Source organism: Perca fluviatilis, chromosome 9 (genome assembly GCF_010015445.1).
Source record: "Perca fluviatilis chromosome 9, GENO_Pfluv_1.0, whole genome shotgun sequence".
NCBI lineage: Eukaryota > Metazoa > Chordata > Actinopteri > Perciformes > Percidae > Perca > Perca fluviatilis.
Genome location: NC_053120.1, coordinates 17,320,640 through 17,337,482, shown reverse-complemented (window position 1 = coordinate 17,337,482; position 16,843 = coordinate 17,320,640). Strand labels below are relative to the sequence as shown.

Sequence of the window (16,843 nt, the reverse complement as noted above, 5' to 3'; positions counted from 1 at the left end):
GAAAACTCAAAAATCAGACCTAGAAGCTTTTGCAGTATGTGCTATAAGGACATTAAATGAGTCTTGAATTAGTCTGCTGTCCTGGTGTAAATATAATAGACATATGTTAGAAAAATACAATAAAGGGGCAAAACAACATTTCTTGCCCCCCCCAAAAAAGTGTTAATATTCCCGATAGCATTAAAGGTACCGTCCGCGCATGCGCATTTTGCAACAAAGGTGCTGGGCTTGGAGAGCCACAGTGCGGCAGCAGAAAAACTGCACCACGGCACCAATGGATAGAATAGAGGAGGGAATGCTAAACACATAGGTAATCCATACAAGAATAAATGGACATGAAAGGGATACGCCGCCAGATTCCAAAGAACCCCAAAATGGAAATATTTGTGTTTCTATGCCAGCTGAAGAACAGTTTTTCCTCTGAAATCCAAGGAAACCTTCCCAGCTTGATCTGACGAAGCCCATTTCAACTGGTAGACAGCAGTATGGATGAGATACGCCAAGACTAGCGACTCATTGTGTCAACGAGACGAAAAAAAAGCCGGCAGCCAATCTCGTTTGTTTGTTTGTCTGAAAGAGCCTGTGAATAGTCTGCGGAACGACACCCCAACTCGTCATTTCACCGTCGCTTATTGTTTTCCAAGAAATTCCAGTAGTGGGATGCTTTCGCGTTGTGTTGCTTCATAGTGTTCAAGAATACAATTGAGGGAGAAATATGGGGGAAGTTCAAGACGTCAGGGATGTTAAGAAGACCTTCGTTGCTCCAGCGATAAAATCTTTTGAGCACTATGACTTTTCTCGAGCCAAAATCTGTTGCAGCCTCACATGGCTGATGGCCAAAGCATACGGGACAGGTAGGTGTAACGCTGTACCTCGATGTAGTGACCTGCACTCTGCATGAATAGTTTTGCTTTTCAAATCCATGTTTGTCAGAATTTTGATTAATTACTACAGGAATTGATGCAATGCATGTGAATAATGGACCTTGTACATTTAAAAAAAAAAAGCTATGACACCAAAACAATCCCCAAAACAAGAGATAGATATGGACTCTGTGGACTGATTGCCTGAGGCAGTAGCTGCTATTCTTTACTAGTGTCTCCTGTAGATATACCACAGTGATTTTCCATCAGAGTAAAACCTGTTTGGTCCACAAACAACAGTGTGTTGCTCATTGTGGACCATCTTAAATGAATTGCCTTGGAAAGACAATACATATTATCCCAACAGGAAATATAAAACCAGTTTCCTGAGCTGGATCCCAGCGATCAAAATGTTGTTAATGGAAAGGGAGTAGCTATTCATTGTAGAAAAATGGAGGTAAGAAGGTGTCCCAAGTGATGACACCTTCAGGGAACAGCATCCAAAGACATGCATCGCAGATATAGATAGAGATTCTGTATACATTGTCTGCAGGGTTTATAGCACAGAAATAATGCACTTAATTGTTAACAGCAATTTGTAGTAATTGGAAAAGTTGGTATGCTGTAGTTAGTAACCATCATAAGACATAAATCAACCGTGCTTTCAGAAATATTAGTTTATGCTTTTCCTCATGGAGGACCACCTTCATATTTATCTTGCCTCAGTTGATATCACTGTCTTGAGTCTTATATATGGGACTTGTTATCCTGTGTATTATGAGTATCATTTCAAAGGTTTTGCAGTGGAAAAAGTAGTCAGAAGTGGGTTTCTTTTTAGTAGTTTTGAATATGAACTAACATGGTGAACACATGTATGCATACTAAGAGCGAAGCAATTTTAATGTAGGGAATGTATGCATATAGCCTGGTACTATAACACTAAACCTCCCCCCACATTTTCAATAGTGCAGTGAAAACAAAATGGCAATCCAGTCTAATTATCTGGCTAGTATGGATAATACATAGACCGAGAGGAGTTTTGTAACACTGTGGCGCAGATGATCGCCTCATCGTCATAGGGCTCAAAATTGATTTTAAAGGAGCCAATGTGGTGCTGGGGTTGTTAACCTGAGATGGAACATCCTTTTCTTGTCTTCACATCTAGTTGTTTTTGTTAAACAGTACTGCATAGCACTGATGCTAAGAAACCACTGAACATGTGTTTTACTCTGAATGATTAAAACTGATAAGGATGGATGGATGTTATAAATGACCAAATTACCAAAGGTGTTTTGTGTATATACATATAACTTGACCCATCAGTGGGAATTACAAAAACATGGATTTACAGTAACAGCAACATACTGTATCTTTTTTCCACCAACATCTCTGTCACAACCTCGCTCAGCTTACTGTGACTTTGACCTATAGTGGTATGTTACTGACGCACACATTTAAGTCACATTTTCACAATACAAGCAGCAGGGATTTAACTGAAGTGTCTGGTATAGAGGTAATCACCATCTAACATACTTGAGAAGGAGTATTTTTAGCCTTCAGAGTGGAAATGTGCTAAATTGCCAGGTCTGTCACATGGTTACGGCATCATTTTTCAGTTAAAAATGTACATACAATGAGTGGGGACTGGCAACATCCCCAGTTATTTAATTATTTTTTCTCTTAAAACTCTAAGCAAGTACCCCACTGCACATGACATTTATCTTATGCTAGGTGACAGAGCCAGAGCTGATAAGGTTGCATCAGTGAACCGAGAGGCATAACAAGATCACTTCTTCTGAGCCATTAATGCAGAAAAACTGGAATGATTGGCATCATGCTTCTACCATCCATAACCCTGGAGCTAGAGCTGGGCAGTATATCGATATTATATCGATATCGTGATATGAGACTAGATATCGTCTTAGATTTTGGATATCGTAATATGGCATAAGTGTTGTCTTTTCCTGGTTTTAAAGGCTGCATTACAGTAAAGTTACCAGACTGTTATAACTGTTACATTATTTGCCTTTACCCACTTAGTCATTATATCCACATTACTGATGATTATTTATTAAAAATCTCATTGTGTAAATATTTAGTGAAAGCACCAATAGTCAACACTACAATATCGTTGCGGTATCGATATCGAGGTATTTGGTCAAAAATATCGTGATATTGGATTTTCTCCATATTGCCCAGCCCTACCTGGAGCTACAGTATAATTAAAACTATAATGCATGGCCCTTGGCCAAAAGTAGAAAAGAAATGCTACCCATATTTCTGAAAAAACGTTTTAAAGCTATTTCACTGCAAACACAAATTGAAGTAACTTCTATCAGAGTTATCCCAGCATCTAAACTAGCTGAAATAATACCTGTGTGTTTCACACTGAGGCTACTGTTGCTATGCACATACTGTGGCTGAATCAAATCATTTGAAACATACGAACATAACAGAAACCAAATGAGCAGCAGTGTGTGCTTAAATGACTGCCTGCGGATGAACGAGGCCTTGCTACATTCACTCACTGAAGTGGAAATGGTTTTGGTCGGAAGCGGAGTCCTGAGGCAGATCATTTTGTGAGGGGCCTCAGAAATACACTAGTGCAGTTAATGTGCACTTCACCAAGTTTCAATTCTACACAATTTAAAGTGAGTTGTTGCTTAGAAAATATTCTTTGCTTATTCATCATCAAATCATTCAGATTTTTTTTTGTCTGCCCAGACTTACCTCAAAAACAGAATCTCTTAATTCAAAAACCATAGGTTGAGAATATTTTTGAAAGGCTTGGCCCCTGTGGCGAACAACTCCTACATCTGTCATTTGAGGCTGGGTGGGAAAACAGAATTATAATATTCATAAGCTGGCATCTGATCAGGGTCATTGTTTTTATTAATGCAAAGTTCAAGACTTTAAATAAACCTTAGATTCTTTTTCTGTGTTTTGTTCTTTCCCATTCATTCACATTTTCACCCCCATTATTGTAGTTATTTCATCTATCTGCTTAATGTTCATATGGACATAAGCACATCAGCTCTGAAATAACCAATACAGCTTTGTTTGTCTGCTGAAGCCACCAAGCGCATTGCCATTACTTGCGCTATGTTGTAATAGCCCCAGCAAACATGAGATTCCTTGCAGATCCTCCAGTGTATTTTCAATCAGGACTGAATAAAATGGGCTGATTCCAAAAATACAGCTCTCCAGAGAGAGAGAGAGATAGAGTGAGTTCAATGAAGTGAGAGAGCGGGCTCATCTCCAGATTCCTGCCTACGCTGCTCTGAATACTTCACATGCATCTGCCTCATAACACCAATGCAGGAGTGCATCAAGAATATGCAGTCTAGTAGATGCAAGATGTAGTCTGTGCAGCAGATCATCTGCTGAAAATACTGTCAAGCACAAACTGATACCAGTTTTTAATGTGCGATACAACTCTGGTTCGTGAGGAAAGCTCAGAGAAGATTCACCGTGACCAGAAGCTGTCCTGTTGGGTAAAATGTTGAGGCAAAAGATTCAGATCCAGATTCTCTTAACAAGCAGGCTACTTAACAGATGCCCTTGCTCTCAGCATTAAACTCTAAACAGCAGTGGTTCTGCTCTGTTGTAAACAGTTGAAGACTGGAATATTGTGAATGTGAAGCAAGGTTTTAGGGACTTCCATGCCTAAATAAAAGCTAAAATACTACAAATGTAATTACATATTGGAAGATAACAACTGGAGTACACATTTCTTTATATAGTGTGAAATGAATCCACATTGAGTTTTCAGTCAACAATGATGGCCGTGGATTGATGTAAACACTGCTTATAAAGCTCAGTGAACTGGGCCACAACTGACAAACATTCCTAACATTGTAGTCTTCTTTAATAAGCAGGTCCATTACAGTGGCAACATGAACCAAGGCTAGCAAATAGGGGAAGACACAATAAGAGCTTCAGAAAAGCCTGCATATTGAAAAATCACATGAAATAAAATGCAATTTGTAAATTATCTGAGCAATACCTGACCTCCGACCTCCCTGTAGAGGATGAAGGGTGAGGACTAGCGAAAAGATCAATTTCTTTGTTGGGATCAATAATATGAATAAAGTACTTAGAGGAAAAGGATATAACTCCGATAGCTGCTACTGTCTGCATTCCTGTTCCATAATAACACAGAGTCCATCTGTATATGACCTTGTTGATAAGGGTCGCTCACTGGATAGTTTTCGGGAGCGGGAGCGGGAGGCGACGAAGGCAGGGAGAAAGCGGCTAAGGGAACTACCACACAGATTGACGATGCCAAGCCTCCTACTCACCAACACCAGATAGATCACACCCAAAATAGATGAGCTACAAATACACACGGAACTGTTGCGTGATGATTATCACAGAATAAGCCTGGCTGAACACACTTATCACGGACGGAAGCTAGCAGCTAGCAGCTAGCAGGGCGAGGTAGCTACCGGCAGGATAGAGAGCCTTCTTGTTGTCACTTAAGGGCCCTGTTCATGTTGCACAGACATTTTAATTGCATTTTGTGTCTGTTAAGAGGCACAAAGGCACTCTTAAACCTGCCCCGACAACTGCCGTTTTAGCTCAGTGGAAGCTCATCGAGGTAGCTGCAGCAACTTCAGTTTGCTAGGACCAATTCAGGTCGGGTTTTTTTCAGTCGAAAGTATTCGCATATTTATAGCGATCAAGATTAACGTAAAAATTGGCCGGAATTCTCCTTTTAGGGTTAGGTGCCTTGAAGTTGACGGTCGCTGCACTGCCTTGAAGTCGACGTTGGGGGCTTAAAACACCAGTGTGTGTGTGTGTGTGTGTGTGTGTGTGTGGCGCAGTGTCGGCGAGTGTAATCGCTGTCACCACATGCAACATTTTTCTCTGCATACATCCAGTTATCAAAATGTACATCTCTTCTGCTGCCTACACAGTGATGAGCTCTGCGTGTTTGCATGCATTTTTACACAGTTTACATACAGCAGCAGCATGTCATGTGAAAACAGTTAATCGTTTATTTAAATTTTTTTAATCTGCTGTGGAAACAAAAGGACTTGAATTGGCTCGGCTCTGACTGATATTTTCTGTACGATAGCCATACAGTCTCTTTTCACAATGGTCTATGGAAATGCTTCCTAGCTCAGCGAACACTGTCAAGAAAGGCAATGTTTTGAAGTTATTACTATCCCCTTGCAGTGGACTTGCTTAAGGTGATACACACACACACACACACACACACACACACACACACACACGCAGGCTCTCTCTTTGATGAGGCAGGCGGTGAGAGGAGTGTTCCCAGGGAACTGGAAGCTGCAAAGATACAGACTAGATGAATCAATTGGGTTCCACTCCTGCTGTTGCTATAGCAACGCTGGTCTATCCATACCTGTCCACGTCAAGATATCGTCAAAGCACGGCAATGAAAAATGAAGCAGACTTGCCAAAGATGGCAGAGAAAATGCACTGTCTGGAAAAATCTTCAAAGAAGCCAAACTCTGATACAGATTTGGAATAAAGCTGTAGTCACTACATCAGCTCAAGACAGTTTAACTGGTTTTTCACTTTTGTATTCCATCCTTTGCCTACAGAGTTTAAATTCCTTTGTAAAATGGGAATGGTTAAGTAGTTCTGTTTTTTCCATATTTTAGAACATGAATTATCATCCTCAGTTTACATCTAGTGAGCTGCATACTGTTTTTCGCTGATGATGGTGATTTGCTGATATAAAAAATTAGAAACATGCCACTGTGGTGGTCTTGGTTCTTAATCCACCTTCTTATTGAGCCTTCCCAGGAAGTTAGTGGACTCTCTTATAGAGCTGGGCGATAGGGAGAAAATCAAATATCCCGATATTTTTGACCAGATATGGCGATGTCGATATTGCGGTGATATTGTAGAGTTGACTATTGGTGCTTTCACAAAACCTTAACACAATGAGATCAAACAATCAAACAAATAATAAAACAGCTAGTAAGTCTGGTAAATTCAGAAAATTAGTAGATTAAAACCAGAAACAGACAACTCTTGTGTCATATCACGATATTACGATATCCAAAATTGAAGACGATATCTAGCCTCATATATCGATGTTGATATAATATCGATTATATTGCCCAGCCCTACTCTCTTACCCACAATCCCACTTTCTCTCCTCCATCATACAGACAGCGTCCCGGCAGACTTAAAGGACCCCTTCTACACAGACCAGTATGAGCAGGAGCACCTGAAGCCTCCTGTGGCCAGCCTCCTGCTGTCAGCAGACCTCTACTGCAGGGCCGGCAGTCTCATCCTGAAGAGCGACTCTTCCAAGCCCCTGCTGGGCCACGATGCTGTCATTCAGGTGCTGGCTCAGCGTGGACTCTACGTCAGCGACCAAGAGAGACTGGTAACTGAGAGGGACCTTCGAAAGAGGCCTCTGCAAATGGTAAGCACTCAACTTCCTGCCTTTTGAGCAGCAAGTTATTATTATGTCATAGTTGTCATCACATCTAACTCCAACTCTCTATTTTGAGAATACCTAGAAGTAGAATTTGACACCAGTCCCTGAGGCATATTTCATGCCTCTTTCCTCATTGCATCATTCCACCCAGCTTGGCTTTTAAACTTTAGTTCACCAGGAAAGGGGACATTCCGGAGTAGCAAGGTACAGGAAGTGGAACCGGCATTCACAAGTTGGTTGATTGTGTATGTTGCTGCATCCTAACTGGGCTATATGCTCAGGTTGCGTGATGTACATACTGGTCAGAGCAAAATTTTGCATGGGGAAATCTTAGAGCTTTTTGCAGCTTCAATGTTACCTTCATTCAAAGTGTTTTATTTTGAAAAGTCAGCACAGGTATCTAGAAAGAGCTGAATAAATGGGAATGGAAATTGAATTTAAATAGCCTTAATAAAATGGACTTCAGGCTTTGACTGTGATCAATACTATTCTGCTGGCATCATTTGTAAAATGTTTATCCCTGTGGTCAAAAGTGGCCAACCACAGGGATTGCTTAAATGAGGTTCCCATCCATTTAGCATTGTGCACTGTGAAGACAAATCACTTGAGTAGTGTGGAAATTGCAGCTCTCAATGGCCAATAGCAGCGGATAATAACAACAATTATTTAAATACACACATTTAATTAAAAAGATCATGCAAAACCAATACAACCCAGTAAAAAAGTGCAACAAACCAACACAGCAACAAGGGATAACCAGTAAAAAGGCAGACAGAAGGGTTGTTATTTATTCACTTCTCCAGATACAGATTGTTCAAGCCTGCCTGGGGATTAAAACCAACAATTTAACAGCACAAGCTGACTTAGACCTCAAGGCATCCACTGCCCTGTGTGTATCGGTCACCTCTCGCTGTCTTTATAGCTCATCTCACGTGTTTGTGTTGGAGCCCACTTCAGAGATGACTTTGCAGGCATCCTATTGAGTAAGAATGAGGGATCCTTATTATTTTGGGGCGAAGTCTCAATAGGGGGCTTTATTGCTTCAGTGAATTGCAATTGAGACATGATTAGCACACAGTTTGCCTGCAGTCTGTTTGTAGAGTCCTGCTGGTTTTAATTTCCCTTCTATGCTAATTCAAAAGTTATTTAAGTTTTTGTTGGGGGGTTTACATTTCAAGCACTTTGTTTTGTGAAGACAACACAAGACATCATTAGTACATGCTTATCTCACATTTTATGCATGTGTGTTCTCAACACAAAACAGCACCCACAGCTTGTGCAGACTGACCTCATGAAGTGGCGTATGTATGACACACCAATTTGTATGCCATTGTTGGCGTGTTATCAAGACGCATGCTCGCTTTTTAGCGCCTCCATTGACTTACATTTCCCTTGCGATTGCGTGTGAATTGATGCCGTAGCGAGTAGTATGACAGGGCGAAAATCACAGGACTTTCACCCAGGAGAGCGGGGATCGTGTCCCGCGTGTGGTGTTTCCTTTCCACGTTTGTTCTTTTCCTAAACCCAACCCCATTATTCTTTTCCTAAACCCAGCCAGTTCTTCTTTTCCTAAACCCAGCCAGTTCTTCTTTTCCTAAACCCAGCCAGTTCTTCTTTTCCTAAACCCAGCCAGTTCTTCTTTTCCTAAACCCAGCCAGTTCTTCTTTTCCTAAACCCAGCCAGTTCTTCTTTTCCTAAACCCAACCTGCGTGTCACGTTTCTGAAACCCAACCACGTTGTTCTTTTCCTAATCCCAACTGGTTCTTCTTTTCCTAAACCCAACCTGCGTGTGACGTTTCCTAAACCCAACCGTAGCCTCGCGATAACACGTAGCCTCGTAATAACACGCCACGTGGCTTTAGAAAGTGGCGTGTATGTTTACGCTGTGACGTTGCAGACTGCTGTCCGCTGTATACAGCGTGGACGTACAGTACACGCGGATAGCTCAAAATGCGTACAGATAACACGCCGCTTGGCTTTAGGAAAGTGGCGTGTATGTGTACGTGAAGTCATGATATTACGTTGGCTTGTGCCATGAACCTGAGGGATTCTCGTGCATTACCGTCTGGCCTGCACGATTACTGATTTTTAAACTTATTCTCTCAGTTTCTTTTCTAGTCCCGAGCCGAATAAAGCTTTTACATTTACCCTCATTTACATCATATAGCATGAGATCTACAGCATCATGGTCTGATAAATGCTTAAGGTTTAATTGAAAACTGATGTTAAAGGTATTTGTTAGTCTTTTTCTTTTTTTTAAATGATTTTCAATTTTTTTTAAATCAACTTTAATGAGATGAGAAACACACACAGGAAATTACACGCTTGAAACAGTTCCTGTGGATTACCTGCTGCACACTCGAATGACAGCTCAGGTGGGGGTGTCATCTATTATTTAGAAACTGCTTCAGCATGGAACTGAGGGTCGACAAGGTGAAGCTGTCCAGGCTGAGCTCTGTGGGTGTGAAGGGTCTGCAAGGAGAGCAGGAATGGTTTGATAGGCTGTCCTAAAAGGAGAATATCACTGGTTTTCCTCCTGAAGCAGACTGTGAAAGAGAGAGCACCTACCTGTAGTTCTAACTATAAGCTGATCTGGATAAGAGCACCAGCAATGTTATTAATTAATGCTACTTCTTGGTATTTTAAGCTTCAGTTTGTTTGTTTTTAACTCAGCAGTTCTAAGAATTTTTAGAATTAGCAACTTCAGGGGATGTTTGAGGGAGCTTTAGTAGTTAAGTCAGGAGCAGTTAGATGCCGCTGATGTCTTGTCTGACACATGTCATAACTGAGAACACTTACTGACATTTTCACTAGGTTGCCAAACTGACTTTGCATTTTAATCATATTTTTTTCTGTCCCTGCTATCTCTTCTGTCACTACTCTGCCCACTCATCCTTCTGTCTTCAGCCATGGGCTTCCCACATGTGAAGATGATGGCAGTACCCGCCCACTCAGTCGCCTCCACACATTCTGTATCGCTGACGCTCTCCTCCACCTGTAGTGTTCACAAAGAATGACGGAGAGATGTGGAGGTGGGCTGAGGATCCGAAAATATTATTCTGGCATTACACATTACAGCCCACATGAAGCCCCGTTGCAAGTATTATCATAGCTACAGTTCATCATCAAAAGGCTGTAATTGCTACTTTTAATACTAGTTCTCGATTGTGTTCTTTCCAAAGTGTCAGTGCTGTGCAGCTGTGATCAGGGAGAAAACCCAATAACAAAGTTGAACTCCATAGCCAGCAGATAAACATTAAATGAAAGACTAATATCTTGGCTTGATGAATCGCCATCCGGACATAAAATGTAACCCTGTTGCTACAGAGACGATACACTGAGTGGCACAATGATGTCAAGATCCATAAAAGCCAAGGAATTTAACCCTTGTATTGACTTCGGGTCAAATTGACCCGTTTTCAATTTTTGTTTTATATCAGAAAAAATGGGACGTAGAAATAAGTGCTGAAAATTTGTAGAAGAAAAATTTAACAATTTAAAACGTTGGAAAAAGCTAAAACAAAGGTTGACGCGAAGACAACACAAGGGCTAGATGATGAATGAAAATAGATGATGTGTGTGAGCAGACGGATCTCATAAAGTTTTATCAAGACTCATAATCACTTTTTAGCATGTTTATCGATGCCGTTCGGCCGCCATTGACCTACATTACGTGTTAATTTTCGCCGTAGCGAGTAGTATGAAAGGACGTAAGTCAGCAGTGGGAGGCTGGTGGGGGTGGGGGATGGGTAAAACACAGGACTTTCACCCAGGAGAGCTGGGATCGTGTCCCTGCGTGATGCGTTTTTCCATCGTTTTTTTTTTTTTTTTTTTTTTTTAAGCCTTCCCCAGTGTTTCTTTCCTAAACCCAACCGTTTATTGTTTTCCTACGCATGTGACGTTGTTCTCGCGATAGTACGACACATTCTCAAGCATACGTGTGTATGTTTATATCCGCTGTATACAGCGTAGACATACACGTGGATAGCTCAAAATACGTACAGATAACACGCCATTTGGCTTTAGGAAAGCGCCGTTTACACAAAGTCATGATGCCATGTTGGTGTGAGGCTGCATGAGTTTCCGCGTGTGTATTAAGTATGTTGTTAAATGAGTGTGTGCAGGTATCTAAGAACCTAATTGCACGGTGTAGAGTGGCACAGAAGTGCCCCTTGCATCCCTGCAGCAAAGCACAGACTGGTTAATGTAGAGAAACAGCATTTAGCATTTTATTATTTTGCTTAATATATTCAGGGTTGTTTCGATCAACATGAACATGCTTTTGCAACAGCGCTCTGTTCCACATTCATACAATCTGCTGGATGCAGAGCAGCCCCACTGGAGCACTGATGGTTAATTGCCTTGCTCAAGGGTGCCTCTGCAGTGATAATGAGAAAGGAACAAGCACTGTTTTTTTCCTCCTTCATTGGGTTCAAATTACCACTGCAAAGATGCAGGACTGTTGTTTTGGATTTCAGTGGATGACGAAATGCGCCACGATCTGAAGCTTTCTTACCTACTCTGCTTAACAGATTCCTTGTGAAAAGTCTGTCGATCGTCCACAGGGACGGTAACTTGGTGATGTAGGCTTTACTTCCTTGACCGCGTTGCGGTGAGAACCAATGTTCTTCCAAGTTGCCGAACCTTGAATGTCACAGCTTTAATATTTAATAAAGCTGTAGTAAATAGGTCATGTTGTAGGTTAAACTGTATATATAATCAGACGCCATCACGGCCGTATGGGGCGTGTCAACTACTGATAAGAGGCATAGCACCTTAGGTTTCTAAATTGCTTTATAGGCTACATGTTATAGGCTACATGCTTTCAAATCCAACCTTAATGGCAAATGCATCTCTAATGTGTATATTAACTGATGTATTATGTAGTTCTTGATGAAACCATGCTGCTTTAGAGTAAAACTATTGGGGATTTATTTGTAGATGTATTGTAAGCCTTATAGCACATTAATTACAGCACTATTGTAATGTGGAATCTTCTCCCATGCTTTCTACTCAGTTGTTTGCCAGTTGTACTTAAGGCACCGGTTGGAGTCACACAGAAGATTTCTTAAGCAAGTCATTTTAACCTCCAAAGCATTCCCTTGTTAACTTGGGCTCATTTAGCCGAGTGAGCACTGTGCCAAAAAGGAACGTGACCTGGTTAATTGCTGCTGACATATTACAGCACAGGAGTGTCGCATTAGCTGTGCAACAAAACAGAACATGTGTACACAAACACCCAGCAGCAGCTCACAAAACGAACATCGTCCATATCAAAATCAAAATCCCCCTCGCAACTGTTTTTGCAGCAGTTATTACTTGTTGCTTAATGATATCATGACTTGTCAATATCAGATGTCCCCCTATATAGGTATAAAGTGTAATAGGTTCAAATGTTTGTATGATGATGTAAATGTAAAAGACAGTTTTAACTACCAACAAGAATTTAAATTCCCTCCCAAAAAATGTATTTCATACTCTTTAGATAATGTACTACTAACACATTATTATATGGACCAGTTATTTTGCTTGTGTGTATACATCAAAAATAGAATACATTGTGCTAAATGTAAGCATCAGTCTATATTCATCAGACATTTCTAATATTGTGTGTTTTATATTTAACAATGTCACCAATCACTACATATACTTTCTACATTGATAAAAAAAAAAAGTTTGTCGGTTCAGTTTTACTGTGTGACAGATTGATTCATCAACTCATGTATTGCATGGATTAATAGAGATGAATACACTCCCTCCCTTTCGCTTCCTCAATCATAACCCCTATTGGGCAGGAGCTCCGTTTCCATGGTTACACTCCAGTAGGGGGTGTGTGTGTGTGTGTGTGTGTGTGTGTAGGTGGGGGTGCTCGTGCTTTCATATGTCATATGCGCAGTCTGTGCTTGCATGTGCAGCTCTGTACTGTAAGAACACTGCCACGCTCTGAGGCAGAGAATACTGAAATGCTGGATTCGTATGAGCAGGCAGATGGTATTTCTAAGACACTGCTGCCCACACACACACACACACACACACACACACACACATATATATATATATATATATATATATATATATATTTATATATATATATATATATATATATATATATATATATATATATATATATATATATATATATATATATATATATATATATATATGATAAAGTATAGGAAGCTAACCTGACTGCCAGGCAGAAGAAATACTGCTTAACACCAAACTAGCTTCCTCTGTCCCTTATTCTCTGCTTCTGCAATTGATCTTACGAACAAAGACGAGCCGAAGCAGCAAGGTGGAAGGGAAGCCCATCCAAGTACTTTCAAGTCCTAGCCAGCATGTTATGCTCAATGCCAGCGGCGACTTCCAGGCAGCACAGTATGGATGGGTAGGCAGCAAGCACATAATGTGATGTCATATGATGTGCTGAGCATCTTTCTGACTGTGTTTTAGGCTGATGTGTTTTTTTTCTGCTTTTAATTTAATGTCTAGATTGTGATCCCAGGAGCACATTTGTCTACAGGCCTTTTAAACAGTGCAGAGAGGAAACCATGCTTAAGCTTATGTTCCATGCTAGCTGATACAGCACAGTAAGCAGTAGCCAGTAACTCAGTACTTATATGTTTTGTCTTTTGCACTGAAAAATACCTTGGTAATTCAAGTGTCAATCTATGCAGAAATATTTTCCAAAATGCAGTAAATGTCTATTGTAATAAAGGAGATTGTGTGCTCCTGTGAGCCTGGGAGCTTTGTTGTCAGAGGAAACAGCTTGTAGGGTTACCCAAGGCAAATTGATCCCAGGTGAGGTGCCAGACTAAGAATAATTCAAAGACATCTACTGTATTGATCAACGTCTTTGCTCTCTTTGGGAGCCAGGCCTCGGAGGGGAGATCGCGGGTCAGTGCCTGGTGGCTCAGCCTGAAGAAGTAACCTGACAGACCATAGACAGATTTTTACACTTGCTGCATATTGACAAAAAAAAATCCTGTAGTAACTGCTAATCTAAGCAGTTAACAAAACCTACAAGTTCTCAGTTCACTGTTATAAATAAGTAAGGTTATGTACAGAGATTATACACAGTAAGAGATTTCCTCACTTGAAAACATTTAAAAAAGATTTTTCTTTATTACTATTTTTACAGTGAGAAATCTTTTCGGCAAAAGTAGGAAGTAGATTTTCACATGATCGGCCTTGATCAATATCTTAATGCAGTGTAACTACTGTAGCATGTAAATGCACATAAAATACCAACATGAGCAAGGGCATTCAACAATCGCCATTATATCGTGCAACCTAGCTAGCACAACACAAACAACGAAATCACCAGCTAACAGTGAACTGACAACATAAGTTATACGACTTACAGCTCTCAAGGACGCACGCACACACGCGATCTCCACTGGCTAGTTATCCCTCGGACAGCGATCTCTTTTTTTTCTCACTTTTCCGCCGGGTGGCGTGTCCACGCTATTCTCCGTCATGCACTCTAACAATCACTGCTTATAGACGGCCTTTTGTTTTCCCTGTTTATACAGAAGTTTAGTTTGCTAAATATATCACATTTTTTTAGTTGGATATTGGATGTGAAAAGAAGGACATTTTTCTTCCATAACATTGCACTTTAGATGTGTGTGAATTTCCCATACCAGGAGTAATTTATATAGTTCTATTTCATAACGATCAATTATCTATTAAAAAAAAATTCTATGTTCTATGCAAAATGTAAAATATTCTATTAAAGTAACTAACTGTAAAGTGGTTAGAAAAAATTTAATCGGAATCCACTAAAATCGGTGTAAAAAATTGTAATCGGTGCATCTCTAGTATTTTTTTGTTGAATGTGCAGACGTTTGACTCCTGGGATTGCTCCGTTGCCGACGGAAACTCTCCGGATTTCACTTATTTACCTTGGACTTTCTTTGTGTTGGCGTTCTAAACTTTGGTGGATTTATGAGGACTATGGTTAACTGCTCCTCAGATCTCTGCAGGGTAAATCCAGACAGCTAGCTAGACTATCTGTCCAATCAGAGTTTACTGTTGCTTGACTAAAACAATACCGTTTTGAACGTACACACGTTCCACCAAAACAAGTTCCTTCCTGGAGCTATTTTGCAGTGGCGCCGTTGCTCCGTACGGAGCTTAGCGCCGCCAAAGACAATTGTGATTGGTTTAAAGAAATGCCAATAAACCAGAGCACGTTTTCCTCCCATCCCAGAATGCTATGTGGACTAGCCAGACCTTCCTCCGCAGCGCTGTGGAGGTAGGGTGTGGCAATGCGAGACTGGTATTAAATGATATATTCTGATCTGGTAAATTGGCACAGTAAGCTTATTATACTAATAGAGAAAATCTGTGTCATTTTCTCTTCAGAATGTGGAACAGGGGATTTCTTGGGAGAAATCGTTCACACTCTACATATCTTAAAATATTCACCTGGTTCTCCATATTATTACTGACATTACAAATGAAAGGATTGGTGAGGCTATAATAGCAGCTAATCCGTAATGAATTCATGCTGCTACAGATGTGGCCCTGTGCAAAACCTTATACAGGAATCTCATTTTTGTAGATTCAATTAAACAAGTGTTAGTATTAGTTATACTATTGTAGTGTGTGTGTGTGTGTGTGTGTGTGTGTGTGTGTGTTTTATATTCACTTATGCATAATTTAAACGAATTGACTTCCATCAGAGAACAATACATTCATTAGCCTTGATTGTTGCATACAAATGTCCATAGAAACACACAAAAACAACATTGAAGAATGCAATTCTCTCTCTATTTCCAAATAGACGTTTAGCACAATGTGCCGCCAGAAGACAAAACCACGATCCTGACCTGGTAAAAGCAGGCGACACTGCAGATAATGCTCTGCTCTGCTTTGTTGAAGACCCAGTTCTAGGGTACTTGCAATGAGATCTCATATAGCGTGAAATGGAGACTGTGACATAAAGAGAGAAGAGGCAAGTTTTCTTTTTAAGACAGTGTATGAGAAAACAAAACTTTTAGGAAAATGGGGAATTGTGCATAATACCAGATTTAGCTGAAAGCAAATGTCCTTCCGTGGTCACACATATCTGGATTCTCACAGGGATTTAGTCAGAACACCAGGTAATTGCCAGTCATGTTTATGTAAAATGAGTGGCATTTCCCTTTTAAATTTAATCAAACCCTCTTTTATCCTTATCCATACATGAAACCTTTTCAACGCAGAGGGCCTTTTCAAACTTGATGGAAGGATTTGGAGTGCAGGCGTATCTCCAGGCGGGGTCAACACTGGCTGGTAGTTGTGATCGTGTCCCTAGAGAGTGTTCTAAGGTTAGCTTTGAGGTTTCCATATAATTGCTAGTTTGGGTTTGGAGCATATGGAGGGGGAAGGTATTTTGCTTAAAAGCTCCACTCCCACAAGTGATGCCAGACCTCACAATTGGTATTTTGTAAATCCCAAAGTGTGCAATTGTGTGCGTGAGCATTTTTATTTCTCCTCATGATTGGGCTAGCTTTGTGGGTTATGCCATGTCTTCACTCAAAAAGAAAAGACTGCTGACAGAAAA

At 40.5% G+C, this 16,843-nt stretch overlaps 1 protein-coding gene across 8 annotated transcripts in view; it reads left to right on the top strand.

Moving 5' to 3' along the window:
* Window positions 1-209: 209 nt before the first annotated feature.
* camsap2a (calmodulin regulated spectrin-associated protein family, member 2a) overlaps window positions 210-16,843 on the top strand; it is a 59,070-nt gene continuing 42,436 nt past the window's right edge. For 6 of the 8 annotated variants that reach the window (XM_039811290.1, XM_039811292.1, XM_039811289.1 and 3 more), the window contains exons 1-2: window positions 210-854; window positions 7,016-7,275. In XM_039811290.1, coding sequence (XP_039667224.1) covers window positions 716-854; window positions 7,016-7,275 — 399 coding nt within the window. In that variant the 5' untranslated portion in view covers window positions 210-715. The remainder of the gene's footprint in view (window positions 855-7,015; window positions 7,276-16,843) is intronic. The other 2 variants (XM_039811294.1, XM_039811293.1) reach the window with 1 other exon arrangement.